This window comes from Pleurodeles waltl, chromosome 6, assembly GCF_031143425.1.
Source record: "Pleurodeles waltl isolate 20211129_DDA chromosome 6, aPleWal1.hap1.20221129, whole genome shotgun sequence".
Classification (NCBI taxonomy): Eukaryota; Metazoa; Chordata; class Amphibia; order Caudata; family Salamandridae; genus Pleurodeles; species Pleurodeles waltl.
In genome coordinates this window covers 148,323,484-148,340,227 of record NC_090445.1, presented here as the reverse complement: position 1 = coordinate 148,340,227, position 16,744 = coordinate 148,323,484, and the positions used below count along the sequence as shown (strand labels likewise).

General features: G+C 43.4%; 1 protein-coding gene across 3 annotated transcripts in view; it reads left to right on the top strand.

Annotated features, from left to right (window-relative positions):
• HAP1 (huntingtin associated protein 1) overlaps nucleotides 1–16,744 on the top strand; it is a 137,656-nt gene that overhangs the window by 62,534 nt on the left and 58,378 nt on the right. For all 3 annotated transcript variants that reach the window (XR_011204747.1, XM_069237652.1, XM_069237654.1), the window contains exon 3: nucleotides 11,997–12,191. Coding sequence is in view for 2 of the 3 variants with exons in the window: in XM_069237652.1 (XP_069093753.1) it covers nucleotides 11,997–12,191 (195 nt within the window). In the remaining variant the exon portion in view is untranslated. The remainder of the gene's footprint in view (nucleotides 1–11,996; nucleotides 12,192–16,744) is intronic.

Genomic DNA, 16,744 nt, shown 5'->3' with positions numbered 1-16,744 from the left:
GCCAGGTTGCAGATCCAGGTTTCCTGGTGCTGGGCGCGGTCCAGGTGTGGATGGGCACAGATAGGCTTGCCTTTGATGCCCCTTAGGGGCGCCAGCGGTGCACCCGCTGCACGGTTGTGCAGTGACCACCATTAAGTACGTCCTAGGGGTAGGGCACGGGGGCAGGAAGGGATCAGGTGGAAAAAATGGCAGGAAGTGGGGAGGCTGAGCGGGGAGCACTGAGGGCCAAAAAAGGGCTCGAAGAACAAGGAGGCTAGGGGGATGTGGCTGAAAAATGGCTAACTAGGTGGCAGCAGGGAGGGGAGGCAGCAGACAGGGCAATCTGGGCAGGCACTGGACTGCTGGTGCTACGTAGCGCTATGCAGCTATGCTGCTGGCCCAGAGCAAAAGCGAGCAAGGAGTCTGGGGTGGTGGCCTGAAGGGGCTAGCAGGTAGCAGCAGGAGAAGGGCAGCAGTGTGGGCAAGGCACTGGTCTGCAGGCCCTGCGTAACGATATGTAGCAGTGTAACAGTGCCCAGCTGTGACCAGGGGGAGCTGGAGGGGCCTGCTCAATGGGGTCACGCAGTGACTGCCATTAAGAAGGTCCTGGGGGGTGGGGCGCAGGGGGGTGGGAGGGATCAGGCGGGAAAAATGGTGGGCGGGGGTGTGTGACCGGGGAGCACTGAGGGGCAAAAAAGAGCAGGAAGAGCAAGGGTATACATGATTTTTTACCACACATAAATTATTGAAATATAATTCACATGATACCTTGCCAGAACAAAAGTATTGTGCAATTTATGGGATCCTCTATAAAATTGCCTGTAAAACGTATGGATTTTGGACAATGAAACAAATTACACCACTTGACTTTTAAACTTTCTAGGTGGAAACACAGTGCCATGATTCCATTCTGTTTTATTCACTGTGCTCCTCCATGTAGTGACTGATTTTGTCTGTTGGCTTTAGGTCAAACTCTTTGGACTCATTGCCCCTTCGTACGTTGCTAACTTCCTTTTCCCGGGATTCCAACTTTCCCTTATTAGGTGAATTAAAAAAAAAATATATATATATATTACTGTACTGTTTATACCTTCGCTCTTCCTTTGCAGAAGTGTAGCAACACTGCCACCCATAGTTGAAGAAAAAGCAAGAGGACATTCTTTTCAGGCCTCTTCTGAAACAACGCATGTGCTTTCTCTAACAAGATTTTTGTTGTTACCTTAAAGGGAACTTAGAGACCACCTGATACTTCAGGGGCAGCTCCTCCGCAATGGCGGAGGAGCGTCACCCCACTGGCAAAGAGCCAGCAGCAGAAAAATAAAGCGATACTTGAATATCGTTTCATTTTTCTGCTGCTGGCTCAGCCAGTTTGTGAATGAATGGGTGGGGCTGGGCCTTGGGAGGTGGGGGGGGGGTGGAATTGTTTGCACTAAGAGCGCATGTGTGTTTGGACGGCCTTATATTGTCGTCTAAACACACATGCGCAATGAAGCTCATATTTATACTTTTTTAGCGCCGCATTTGCGTCATTTTTTTACGCAAAAGCGACGCAAACTTACAAAATACAGTTATATTTTGTACGTTTGCGCCGCTTTTGCATCAAAAAATGATGCATACGCGGCGCTGAAAAAGTATAAATATGGGCTTTAGGTTTCTCCAGCCTGGCTGTGTACACAGCTGGGCTGGAGAAACTGCACTGGCCCCGGGGTTGTGTCTGAGCAGCATTCACAGCCACTCAGACCAGTCCTGGGGCTTCTTTCATGCTAATTTATCTTAATTAATCCCCCCTTCCCGCCTTTACCCTTTATATTTGCAGCAGCCGCCGCTGTGATTCTTATTATTCATTGGCTTCAGTGCCACTCTTACTTGCTGAATCCTGATTGGTCACCCCATTCCGGTTTTCACTTTCTCTTCATTTATTTATCTCTTCCGTGGAGCATGGACCAAGTACGAATTCCTTTGGTTTGATCACTGTCCTTACGCTGCTTGCACTGGAATTGATGCACTCCTTTTTTATCTCGTTGTCATTGCTTCCCCATTGTTTTTCCTTATTCCCCTGTCATTGTAGCTTGTCCCCTCCTGCTTCTGACATTGTTGTAACTTGGTCCATCATTGTAGATTGTCCCCCTTCTTTGGCCTGCATCGATGCTTGCCAGTCTGCTTTCTCCGTCATTGTTTCTTCCCCCTCAGAGCGCTCTGAGCACTGGGAGCATACAGAAATGCTCAAAACATTATCACCGGCAAACCTCATCTGCTTTGAAGAATATGTTTTTTTTAATGGCCTGGAACTGTGTTCCGTGCCCTCCGTGCTGCTCAAAATATATAGAAATGCATAGATCTTTAACAAGAACCAGTTACTATGGATGTGTATTAACAAAAATATTGTGATTGCTATTGTAAATTGTATTTGTATAGAGCTTACTACCTCTGATGAGGCACTGACGCACTTTCCGGTGATCAGCACGCTACTCAAGAGCCCAAGATTAGAAGTTAATATATATTTTTTTAATTCCTTTGTGCATTAGTTGTGTTAGGTTTGTGCTCTTGATTTCTTGTGTATTTAGTAGAGTTCAGAGTAGGGACAGAATGATGAGAATGGGTTTGAAAAGGAAAGTAGTAAGTTGTTTTTGTAAGTAGTGGGTGTTTGTTAGTTGGGGGTCATGGGTAGAATAGAAGGGGAACTTTAGAAGGAGGTTTAGGCGTTCATAGTGGTCTGAATGGACGGTTATGGATCAGGGAGAGTAGAGAACAAAGGTTGAAATGAAGAATTGTATTTTTTTAAATAATACGAAAATGAAATTAATTTAGACATACACATATGCACATGAAACGTGTTAAGGTTGTATTGGCTGGAGCAAATTCCATTATATAAATACCCTTATGTGTATAAAAACAGTAGTATTTACTATACTCTGCTGTGCACAGTTATCATGTGGTGAAGACATTTCTTAGAGGTTTAGTTGCAGGCATAAACTCTTCTATATATGCACCTATATGTGTAAAGAGGTAGCAATTATGACATTGTCTGATATACATCTCTTGTGGTGTGATATACCTTTTTCTCCTTATATGAATGTATCTGCTTGTATCAGGAAGCAGAAACACCTTCATGTCTATACCGTGAGAGGAATAGTTGGTCATATCAAAGTATGCTTTAGATGTACACTGTTGTGTTGTGACTATAGTACTCATGTGGGGAATGGCCAGTTCTTGACTAATCTTCTGAAGTGGAGATGCTCGTCAGTGAATCTATTGTGCTCCGCCCATGTTTATTGTCCAGATATTTCAGCATGTGAGCCTCCTGCTCAGAGCGCATGCGCCATCCAGAATTTGTAAATAAGTAAGTATCCGTTCGTTATTTGTCTTGCTCTGGATTTTCATCTTTTGAATGCATAAGTGGCGTTTCGACGGCACAATGTTTTGGCGGCAGAATAGCTGGAATTCTCGCCCCCGAATGTAGCAGTCGCATTTTCTTGCTACACGAAAATCCACTAGATGGCGCTGACCAACAACAGTACCTTGCAGATTTCTCCTTGCTTTCAAAAAGACAACCTTAGTATCAACTACCCTGAAGCACTAGTGATATCCTACAACGGATCTTTCCTAAATGTTTCTGTTGTCTTTTCACTTGCTTGCTCTGTCCATGAATCAGCGCCACATAACCTCAGAACTATCATAAAATCCAAACGTTGAATAATAACTTTTTTTACATTGCACTTCTGCCGTTTCTGGGAGCTGTATAGAAGAGGGCATGGATTTTAAGGTGATGACAGAAACTTGGGAACTGAGTCGACAATCAAAAGCATGGAGCTGTGGGAAACTTTAAAACGCACTGAGCCAAGATGCCTACAAGTAGTCTCTGGCTTGATGGGGGTGACTAGCCTGAATTAAACCCACCAGAACACTAGCTTCTTTGCAGTGCTGTGCCCCCACTCTGCTGCAACCATGGTGAGGTCACACTAGTAGCCCTTTGGCTTACAAGAGAAGTGCACACAATCTGGTTTTATTGCTTCTTGAGACTATTACATACGCATTGGACACGGGGACTCTAGAACTCATGGGTCTGTCTCTCAGTAGAGCAGTGCTTGATCTGGAAAAGAATAGGTGCCGATACCCAAAGCTCTGCTCAGAAGCCCGCAGTCGTGCAATTAAATGCCAAGGCACCAAATAGCAAGGCTGCGTAGTCTTGAATCCACCTCATGCCTCTTTAATTCATTATCAGACTCTCCCTGCCCCTTTACTTCACTCTTGTAGGCTCCTGCTTTCTCCCTTTCAGACAGGTTTTCCGTCTTTCTCCTCTTCTGTCTTTCCCCTTTGTTTTTTGCCTCTCTTGCTCTCGAGAAATGACTGATGCAGAAAAATAAATGCCTTGCTCTCGAGAAATGACTGATGCAGAAAAATAAGTGCTGTCCCTAAAAATGAGGGCCTCACTGGCAAAAAACGGCTCAAATTAAGCACTGGTGGAGTAGTTTGTGTTTCTGCTTTACGCATTGCAAACAGGACTCTGTGCAGTGGCTACCTGAAATATGCCCTCTAACTTTCCACTCAATGGCCTGGCATATTCTGCTCTATGTCCTGAAAGATTTTTTGCATATTGAGTCATTGGGAAGAACTGATAATCTATTTCTGAATGGTGAGGGGAATCTTAAAGCTCAACCCAGCAAACAGGGAAAGATTTAAGCTTTTCCCACCCCCAGTACAGGCCTGTCCTTAGAGTGCATGTCACCAACAAGACCAAGACTGCTCAGTATCACCTTTCCCTCCTGAAGAAATGTAAACTCTATTTATGTGAAATTGATGTCCGAACTACTGTGCAGGCCCTAGTTGTCTCCCACCTGAATAGACGCAGCACCTGCTCAGTGGTCTCCCTCACACCACTCCATGCTTAATTTGAACTGGTGGTTGCCGGTGGGGGGCACAAGCACGTATTTTTAGGGCCCGGCACTTATTTCCCTTTATCAGACATTTGCCCAGAGCAATTGAGGGAAAATGCACACAAACCGTAAAGACAGAGGAAGAGAAAATCGTTGCCAAGGGGGAAAGCAGACCACCAACGGAGAAATCAGACCTGCAAGAGTGAAATAACAGGAAAAGGAGTGCCTGGCAGCGAATTAAAGAGGCCTGAGGTGGATTCAGGGCAATGCACCCTTGGTACTCGGCATGCTGACATTTTATAACACCAGCCGCAGGTGCCTGAACGTCAATTCATAGAAATGCCATGGGTAGCTGAAGTGATATCACACGCCTTTTGACCTCCACGTTCACACATATACACAAATTTACGCTTATATACACTCCCTCACATAAATACACTCTCACGCTCAAACATGCGCACTACATACATTTAATACCATTTTTTACTTACTTTGGCTGCCATGGAAGAACATATTCCAGCTAATTGTGCTCCATTTTTATTACACTAATATTGAATAATAATGAAAAATTCTTAGCCTTCAGAAAATTAGTTAAAACATGGCTGTTTCAGCATTAGTGCTCCTCTCTGAATTTCATTCTCTCCTTGGGCTCCTTCACTTACCTTCGTAGCGCTTCGATGCTTTGGCCTGAATGTGCTCTATTAATACAAAATACAAATACAAATATATAATTATTCACTATTAGTATGATAGGTGAGAAGGAGAGTAGAGACCCAACTAAAGTCCATAATGAGGCCAGGGGTCACAAAGGCAGTGCCAGGGGTCGCAAGGGGCAAGCTAGGGGTCACAGCTGCGACCCCTAAATGACATCAATGCGCAGGTGTCTGAGCAATGCTTTGCACAACAGCACTTATTATTTTACAAATAAAGCATTGCACCCCACTGGCTGCCCCTCAAAGTCATCTTACACACCGCAACACATCTCAGCAGCAGCCTGAATAATGGCAACCACATCCCCCAGACACTGAAGGAGCTACATTGGATTTCCCGTCAATCGGGCTTCATTTTCAAGAGAAGCTGCATCACTCAATAGAAACAGCACCCTTGCACCCCTGGCCAGTGTCAGTGCTGGAGTTCAGGAAATGCACAAAGGAAAAGACCGGAAGGCAGGCATCCTCCATCTGTGCACCCACGATCTGGAAAGGTATATCAACATCAGCATGGCTTTAATCCTACTGTAAAGACTCTTCAAAGAATACGATATGACCATAGTTAGGAAGCCGGATAACCTAATTCACTTTTCAGCCAGGTTTTGCCAATTGAAGCATTTATATATATGTACAGTAGTGATATATACTTACATACATGTGGCAGCATTTAAGAGCCTACACGTCTTCTATGTCTGTATAAAACGTTTATAGAATTAAACAAATCTTTGATTTGTTTACCTATACTTCGATATCTTGCCTGTGTGTTTTTCCATTATCTAACATGGAGTCTTTTTCAGTTTTCATGTTTACCTACCAACCAAAACAGTTAAACAAGGATTGACAAAGCCAATAGCCCTCGCCTATGCCAGAGGTATTGGCTTTGTCAAAGTGTTTTAGCCATGTGGTACGGCAACATAGCTGCTATGACTCGGTCAGCACTGGCCATGCCATAGCACTTTTATTTCTTCACTTTTAGCCATGCTGCACAGCAGCTGTGTTGCTGTACAACAGGGCTAAATAAAACATTGACAAATCAAATATCTCTTGCATAGCACTAACCAGACTTGAGGGTGCCGAGTGAGTTCTCACTGTTTAGGTCTGACATTATTTTATTGAAAGTGCATATATATATATATATATATATATCCTCGCAAATAACTTCTCAGACACTCATGGTGCAGTTTGAAAAAGGTAAATTTAATCTACACAGGTGGTCCTACCCAACGCGTTTCGGCCATAGAGTTGTTCACGGTACTGGTACGGTACTTGTGTGACAAGGTGGTTCAGAGAATCTCATTGTGTTAGAAGGTGTTGCATATGCTCTCATTGTGTGTCAAAGTATTGCACAAATTCTCATTGTGTAAAAATGTGCTGCAGATGATCTCGTTATGGGACAAGGTGTTGCTGAAGATCCAACTGTGTTACACGGTGTTGCAGAGAATCTTGTAATGCAGCGAGATCCTCTACATTATCTTGCAACACAAGGTGTTACATAGGATCCCATTGTGTTTAGTGGTGTTCCAGATAATCTCATTGTATTAGACGGGATTGTAGAGATATGATATGCTGAAAATGTTGATGAGGACAATTGATTTTGCACATAAAAGTGCCCCACATGTAAGGAATTGTAAATGATGGTAGAAATCACTGTAGACCCTTCCCTGTGTTATTCAGGGTAGTCCAGCAACATGACATGCCTCCTGAATGCACAATATATGAACTCAATTGTATACCTAGCTCAGTGGTTCTCATTTAATACCAACAGAAAAGCAAAAACTTGATTTGGCCCAGCTGGGATTCAAACCTGTATCCTACACATTGGCCATCTCTGTACATAAGTGCATTTACTAAAGTATCAGAACTCCAAGGTTACACCATATTATGTACAGTAAATACATGAGACCACTGATAAATCTTTCAGGGTCAGAACCAAGTTCCTGCAGATTACTCACAGTGCATTCCATCAGACACATTACCCCCCTGAACTATTGTGTCATTAATGGAAATAGTGACTTGTTGGATTCACACAAATCACTGCAGTAGGTGTCATAACCCACTGAATTAAGTTACCAGCCGATGCATGTAGCCTGCACCCAATTAATCGACCAACAAGATTTGTAGAGCGCGCTAGTCACCCGTGAGAATATCCAGGCGCTAGGTCCAGGCTACTCGGAGGCTTCAGTCGAAATGCCAGGTCTTCAGCCCCATTCTCAACTCCTGATGGGAGGGAGCGGTCTGAAGGAGGATGGGGAAGCTGTTTCGGGATTTCACCGCGAGGTAGGAGAAGGAACCACCTCCACTGTTGCTGCGGCGGATGTGGGGGGTGTGAGGGAGGGAGGGAGAGCGAAGCAGAGCGCAGGGGGCTGTGGGCAGGTGGAAGCTCAGGTGGTGGTTGATGTACAATTTGACTAGAAACCGCCTTTCGTGCTCCATCTTGGAAAAGGCGCTCACTTGTGCACCGTTACTTCTGATCTAACACCTTTTAAAGACGAGATTAGACTGACCAGATATAATCCCCCACTTAAAAACAATCTCATTAGGTTCTGTTAAGCACCGGCAGTATGTGTCTGGAGGTGGCACTGTGCCAGCCAGGGTGTCCATGACAAGGCATTACATGCCACTCTCCAGGTATAATCTGCCCCCTTACCTGAAAGTGGGCACGAAGCGGTGGTGGCGGAATGCCAGAGGGCTGCACTGCCGCCTGTGAAAGACCAGCATAGATATGCATCCCTTAAAGGGCCGGTAACACAAAAATATCAGTGTACACGTTACGCTGTTTCTCAATTCTTCAGTTTTTTTTTGCATTGATCACCTTTTTCAACCCTTTTCACACTTCTTTCGTTGGAATTTCAGATACTCTGTACCACACGGGGTTGACATGACAGGGGGCAAAACATCTACTGAGGGTGCGCGATGGAAAAGCTGATGTCATAAGGCACACAGAAGGAGCTTTTAATTACTTCAATAGTACCCTTCTTCGGTAAACAACCTGTAAACAATCTATTTATAGAAAGCATCCCCTTCTTCAACTGAACTGTGTTCATGCTTTCTGTAGGCCCAATGGAGGCTCCTCCTACTTTTTCCAAGGTCCATGACTGGCCAAAAAGCAGACACCTGATTGGTTGTAAGAGCTAGGACGCTGACTTAATAAAGCTTTTCTCTGGTTTAAGACTCCCTGAAGACACCAGTTGTTGTTTGTGCATTACAAATTAACACTGTGCTGCACCATCCTCCCAAACCCTCTCGCCCTGCTTTTTCCTCAAATACCTTCCCTCTACTTATGTGTTGGTCTATGAGAACAGTGAAGTAATCAGGCATTGAAGCGCTTTACGCCAGGGAGAGCCCTACTCTGGAAACCGAAGGTTAATGTTTAATCCAGCGGTTTATCAGTTATTGTTGGTTATTGGCAGTGCTTAATTTATAAATAAAAACGTGCCAGTGCCCAAAGCTCTTTTTTTTAAACACGCGGCTGCTGCAATTAAATGTGCGAGCACTGAATACGGAGGCAGCGTAATCTTGAAGCCATTGCGGCCCTCTTCAATCCATTAACAGCCATTCCCTGCCCCTTCAGCTAACTCCTGAAGCTTTCTGCTTTCTCCCACTGTGATGCTTTTTCGTTTTTCTCTTCTTCGGTCTTTCCCCTGTGTATTTTACTCGCATTAAATGCATGAGGCAGAAAAATAAGTGCCACCCCTCACAAATAAGTGCCGGTGCTCCGCACCATAAACAGCAAGCACAAATTAAGCACTGGTTATTGGGATTAATCTCGTGCTCCCAATAAACACTTTTATGTGACTTCTCCATCGGGCCTTAAGTAAAGTGTGTTTTTCTTGTACTATTATGCCAGTTTCTTGGCCTGCAGCGCCCTCTATAGTACGCAGATTGTATTGCTGATTCACTAGCAGGCGATCTTTTGAGAGGTGTGACGCACCGGGGTGCAGTTAACCCCACGTTGCTCATTTTGAAAAGCGGACATGTTTTATGGGCCCTTTTAAAGTCCAGCTGCATAATGATCCTCGCTGTAAACAGTAAGTCTTAGATCCTGTCATTTTGGCCCACACTGAATACCTTTTAAATTTTAATAGAAAAATGTATAAAGTGATTCTATATAGATGTATTCAGAACCTAATTGAGTAAAACGTAGGGGAGTTCTATAATTTAGGGTGACCAGACGTCCCGGATTTCCCTGAACAGTCCTGGTTTTTAGAGGACCGACCCGGAACCCCAACGCCCTTTTTATTTTTGAATACGGCAAAGATCAAGTATTAAAACAAATGCTCTCTTTTCCAGAGGCGCCTCCAAAGTTTGAAATACTTTTTCCGTTACTTTCAGACAGGCAGGAGCCAGTCAGCTTTATGCTCCCAGCAGAGGGGAGACAGAGTGGGGAGGAGGGCAGGGGACCTTGGGGTGGAGGTCTTTCCACAGCTTGTGTTACGTAAATGGTGTATTTCCAAGACTACACAGAAACCATGACAGGCCAGGCAGAAAAGTATGATTTGGGGCTTTGATCCTAATTTTATGTCTGGTTTGTCTGGTATTTTGCTTCTCAGAATCTGGTCACCCTATCATAATTTGATGTTTGGATGGCATTCTGGGGAAAAAAATTCACTATTGTTGTTTGAGTTTCTCAAAATGTTGGCGTTTCAAGTGTGACGAAAATGTTTGCAAAAACTTTTTCATAGTCACGTTGTATTCTGGGTATTTCAAAATTCTATGTAGCACAAATAGCACGTTTTCTAAATTCAGATACTTAATTACAACTCAAAAATGCATTGCTTTTCTTGATAACAAATGGTCCGGATTATTTCCCTTCGCATAGCCCAGGATGTTTCTAATTTTCTTACTCGTAAATTGATTGCATAATTTTGTCTCGCAACACTTCGTTGGACCAGAAATGTCTAGCAGCAGCTGGCTGAATGAAGCCTCTTTTTCTCTTGAATGGTCTGTCTATGCAGTTATTTGTTTTAGGGATTACATATTTTCCTTCTTAACTACTTTTAGCTGTTATATCAACAGTATTTTAAATGTGTATATTTTCGGATTTAAACTCGGATTTACAAAGACGGGTACTTGGTGGGCCTGACTTGCGACGGCCATTCCCCAACCATTAGAATATGAACAGAGTTCACGGTTTCTCTGCTTCGAGGAGCATTTTCCCAGGCTTTCTTTGGTTCAGCAAATGAGGCAATGAAAGTCACTCTCCCACCTCACCACCCCAATCACAAATCAGTTAAGTTCCATTATGTTATCTTATGCTACTGGTATTTGTAGAGTGCACAGACTTTAGGTCTCCTTCTTTGCCACTGGTGGTAGATTGTAACACTCATATAGCCTATGTGAGTTGTTCATGGTTTATTTACCAGATCTTGTATCAACTAATGGTGGTGGTGTTTTGTGCCCCATGAAAGGATAAAGTATATTATATTACAAACTGTATGTTTCACTAGTTGAATTAAAAATTTAAATTCACAATCTTGGTTAGGGCTTGTCGTGCAGGTGTGGTCAGTATTTTGCAAGTGTTTGGGTTGTGGAGCATTGAGGTGTTGCCCTGGACTGTGGCTTGCACTAGGCTTTTTACTACCCTCATCGAAGTAACATTTAGGTATCACCCCAGCAAAGGGAAAGTATTTGGTGTTTGAAGATGCAGTCTGAACAGTACTAGTCCTAGCAAGGTAAATTTCTGCCTGGTTGTGTCATGCCCCAGGACGGGCCCTATGACTGGCACTGAACAGTGTATTGTGGGGATAACAACTTACTTGGAAACAGAAACAGTTTGCATAACATTTCTTAATGCCACAACACTTAGTTGTGCAACTGGACTTTAGTTATTCTTTCTCACAAGCGATGGCCCCTAGACCAGTTGTGGTTTAGAGTCAAGCGCTTGTGTTAGAATTATGTAAACCGTATTTGGGCTTCTTCCACATTACCACCAAAAACAAAGTAGTAAATCTTCACCCACGAAAGTACTCCTTGCATGGTTGTAAATGTACTACTTTTGGAATTTACAAATACTTGCATTAGTAGGCTTGGAAAGCTGCACTAGTCTCAAGTTTCCAGGCATATTACTGGCAATCATACACCCAAAAGGTGATGTGATGGGATGATTACTTGCAAATAGTCTAACCAGTGTAAATTGCTCACAGCATCCAACCCATAATTGTTCATCCAATTTGCCACTTTAGGCACTGACTCATCTATTGCAAATCAGTACTGAGCCTGTTCCTCGTGGAAACACACCATCCCAAACCTTGGCCATCCCACCCCTCCACCCTGTAGCCCACTGCTTTCCTTTAGTTGGGAGGTGTGATCACCCCTGAATCTTACTGACTAAGCTACGCTTGTGTGTGTGGGGAATCCCGGCTAGTGCAGTAGCATGTGTAGCATATTGTCATGCTTCATACAATTACATACCCTTTGCTATTTTGTCTTTCAGATGTGTCCAACAGTGGGAATGTCGCCGAGGTGGAAATCATCAGCCTGCTGGCCGAGCAGCTCCCTCGCTACACCCTGCGGGCAGACACCATGTATGGCTACGACCACGATGATTGGTTGCACACACCCTTGCTGCCTCCAGAGGTGCCTCTGAACCTGACACCTGAGCAGATTGAGGAAACCTTCAAATACTTCTGTGAGTAAAACCCTGCATGTCATACAATATCACTTCCCACCTGGACCCACAGCACCGAACCTGTGACCCGAAGCCAGTGCATTAATGGATAACTCTTCCCAACTTGTTGACAAACTTCCAAAACCTATTGTCTCCTGTGCTGAAGTGCAGTGGATGAGATGGATCATTCCTTGAGTTTAGACGTAGGTCAGAGATAGGCAAGGTCAGCCTTTTTGGGGCTACACTACGCGAAAACATATACCAAAGTCCTTCCTTTGCGCTTCTTGCATTGAGGATATCTGTGCCCACACCTTTTTAAAGAGCAAGTACTTCCTGTTCAGAAACTAAATAAACCCATATGGTCTTCAGGTAAATTGACAAAACAGTTGAGCCAAGTCACAGTCACAATCTCCATACGTCTTAATGACCATAGTGACATTAATGCATTCTAAAACCTGGGAACCTTAATTTTTTTCTAAAGCATTAACTTTAAGGCCAAAACTTCAAACCTTTCACCTGATAACTCTTGTAGAATGAGATCAGTGGGGCAAGGAAGGCAAAGTTAGTCAAAAACAGCAAATCCGATTGTCAATTACCTTTCCTCAGGATAAGGTTTGTATCTAAAATTACTGAAAAATGATTTTTGTCATGATATTGATTTACCAAAATGCCATAACCAGCTAATGTTGCAGAACTCATGTTTGACCCAACAGTCACATCATAACCTCAGTCCTGCTACCCCCTACTAATTGTTATTGTGTTGTTTGATAAATGGCTAGACATTTTTTTTTATAAAAATGGCTTTTAGAACTTTTTTTTTCCTTTTATTTCTTGCCTTAGCATTAATGCCCTTTATGAACTGGATTAGTAAGGGCAGTACCAGGCGTACCAAAAGGCAAACCAGAGGTAACACCTCCTACCCAACACCATAGGTAACACCTTCTCCCCCCTCTGTCCGAAAGTTCATGGTTTCTAGGACATCTGCCCCAAATGGTGGCAACGCCCTGCTCCATGGCCTCGCAGACTCCACACTGGCACACCTTAAGGGCATCCTACATGCCACAGCACGTCTAATCCAGGGCCTGAAGAAATATGATCAAATAATCTGAAACTTCATTGACTCTCTATGTTTGCCTGCACCATCTCAAAGCCAACTTGATCAGTTTCAAAGCCATCACAAACAGCACCCTCCCCTTACTTATTCTGCAGATGCACTCACTATCTCTGGTGGTTCTTGCCATACCCACAGGCAGGACAGCATTAGACTGCAGACTAAGAAATGTTAAAAAGAAAAATAAGGCAGCGGCCTTTATCATCTATGTACCTAGGATCTGGAACAACATTCCCAAATCCATCAGGACTGCTCCAATGCTTCTCCAATTCAGGAAAGAGTAGAAGATGCACCTCGTTAAAGAACACCCCATTACTTTTCATTAGCAGCTCACAACTCAGCTACCCCTCCTGTTACTGGTTGAGTTTATGCTCATCTTTCACCCTGTATAGGGCTCTGCTTCCTTTTGGCTTGATTTGCTGTAGAAATTCCATATACATCTGTGCATACATACAAAAGGCTATATTAATTAAAGAGTTAGTCAACTAAAGGTTACAGATGATGGAAGGTAAGTTGGTTCACTCTTGCGGACAACACAGACAAGAGATATAATTGTACTCTCTTCCCCTTATGGCAAACTGTGTGTTGTTGTTGTCCTCGTCTCACATCCCGGCTTTGACTGGGAGCCAAAAGCAGCCCAGAAAATGTTTCACATGATGCCAAGTATTGTGAGCATCACCGACCATCTTTAAGGATGTCATGGCTGGTCTCTCGGAACCCTAACATTCTTTATTTTTAAATGGTGCCAAATAATGCATTGATAGTATGGGTTTTAAAATAAACTAGTTAAATAAAAGTTGTAGGTTGTAAAGGCAGTTTGGGAGGTAATGCATGAAATATTCCAACATTTCAGAGTTTGTTTTTCTGAAAATAAAATCAGGTAAGCAACAATTATGTACATTCCAACATTTTAGAGCAAGCAAGCGTGAGATTTAAAAAAGAATAGGAGAATGTATTTTCCCTGTTCACTTAATTAAAGCAAAGGCAATCTGCCTGAATCGGGTCTATTGGCATGTATGGTAAGTGACAATCAGCATTTTATTATTGGCAGTTTAATAACATACTGCAAACAAATACTGCAACCAAAACCAGTGTTCTAGATACTGTTTTTGTATGTGTTCTACAAAATTAAATGTCCAGGCCTTTCACACTCTAATCTCCCCCTCCAAGAATTAATTACAAAGCTTTAACCTTTGATGTCAGAGGTAATTCTTGGTGGGGGAGATGGGAGGGTGCGTGACAAGCATCAGCATTTCACTTTCGCCTTGTTTCCAGCAATTCATAATTCGGCAATCCGAACCGGCTTTCTGCATGCAGGGAGACTAGCTTTGAAATCGGTAGTCTCACGCATGAATCGGGATGGTTGGTGTGTATGCAATTAGAAAATCGTCTCCCACTTCCTCGGGGTTGTTGCCCGACTGAGTGATCTTTGTCCACTGGGCGGCGCTGTTCACAAACGTGAGCCACTACTCGACTAAAAGCGTAGCAGATGAAGGCAAACAACATCTTTTCTTAGTGTGTTCTCATCTGTTTAATGGAAATGTGCAGTGATATTGCTTTCCAGAGAATTTCGTGTAATTCTACGAGTGCCAGGAAGATGTCGGATCAAGGCGGTAATCAGCAGATTGCTTCGCAGGTGAAGCTTTGTGTACAGTAAAAGAGGGTACGTCAGTGAAGACACAGTGGGCCCCAAGTTGTACGCGACGTGTTGCTTAGAATAAATGATGCCACCGTCTTCACAGCGTCTGAAAGTTAACGAATATAGTGCAGCAGGGCGTGTCATTTTCTACTTCATATTTTTCCTTGTGAAAAAAGCCCTTGCCCACCCTTGAGTAGGACTTGAAACTGCAGACTCCTCTGTCAGACGTAGTGGAGATACCCGTTCTTGTAAAACCATTAATATATATTGGGTGGAGTGCTAAGTGGTGGGACTATTTTATGGGCGTATGTTTGAGATAGATATTTTTGTATGCTCCTTATTTTTTCTAGTGTCTATTTTGTAATATTTATTTTTATGGACTATATTTTCACACGCTATATAGGCTGTGTGTGGTCTGGTTGAGGCCTAATCACAGACTCCAGGATGTGATGGGAATCGTACATGGGAAAAGGTATTTCAGACAGTACATTTGTTTAGCTTTTGCACTGTACCTCATTATAATTTGGGGACAGGGAAATAACAGGACTTCCACACTAACACACCAGTTTGTGGTCCGGCTCTTTTATAGCGCCCCTCCTTGAGCTGCAGGGCGCGAGGGGGTGCGCCGGCTCTGCCGAGTTCACCGACAGTGCGGCCGGAGATTAGCGGCACTAATGCCTGCAAGATGGCCTCCAGCAGTCTAGGTCGCCGGATCTCGCTCGGGAGTGCCGCATCCTTTAAACTGGTTCAGTGTGCTCGGATACTGACTCTCAGCCAATGAGGACACGCCGATGAGCTCAGAAATGCTGCTGAGGCCGGGGATGGAATTGGCGGTCTGCAGGGGAGGGGTGAGGGATTTTACAGCGGCGCGTTATCCTCCAGCCTCTTCGAGGTGTTTTGTCCGGTTTGTTTATTTTGGTTTTCTATGTGTAATCCTCATCTGGCAGGGTGGCCGAGTGATTTAAACGTGCTGGTGATATGTACTTACCTGCAAGTCACAAGGTTGGTTCACCATTCTTAACTCCTAATAAACTGATCAGCATTAACGTATGTCAGAGCAACACCTGTTATTACAAGTGCTTAGAAATTGCAGACGTGCAGTGTCAAGCAATATATATATATATGTGTGTGTGTATATATATATATATATATATATATATATATATATATATATATGAGAGAGAGAGAACACTGTTGAAATGTTCCTGTTTTTTCCTAATACTTTTTTTTAAATCCCATCTCATAGTTTTGTAGCTTTTTAACCTCATGCAAAAAATAAAATATAAAATATATATGTATATATAATATACACACACACACACACACACACACACAATGTGAATGAGTATTTGGTAATGATTAGGTGTGTGGTTCTACCTTGGATTGTGGATCGCCATGTGGAATCTTGGTGGTGTAGTGTGTTGTGATCTGTGATAGGATACTGGGTTGCACAATTGTTTGTAGTTCTTCTCGGCATAATATTTGTATTATGGAAACTCTCTTTCTACTCACTGGACTCTTTTTTTTCACTACAGGACCAGCTGTGTATACACACACACACACACAGGGGTCCACCCTGAATTCCAGAAGTAGCAGATAACCCACTGCTGAGACAGCCTTTAGCACCGAAAGGCTGTGTAAACTGCAAGGTTTACTTACTTTAAGGTTTCCATAACAGCACTTTTAATACCATCAGTGCATTAGATGGACGTCCCCTGGATGGCCTCGCTGTGTGTGTGGCCTGTTCTTGATGCCAACTCTCAAGACCCGTGAGCTGGGAGACAAAATAACTAACTGATTGATGTACACCATGCAAACGTAGAC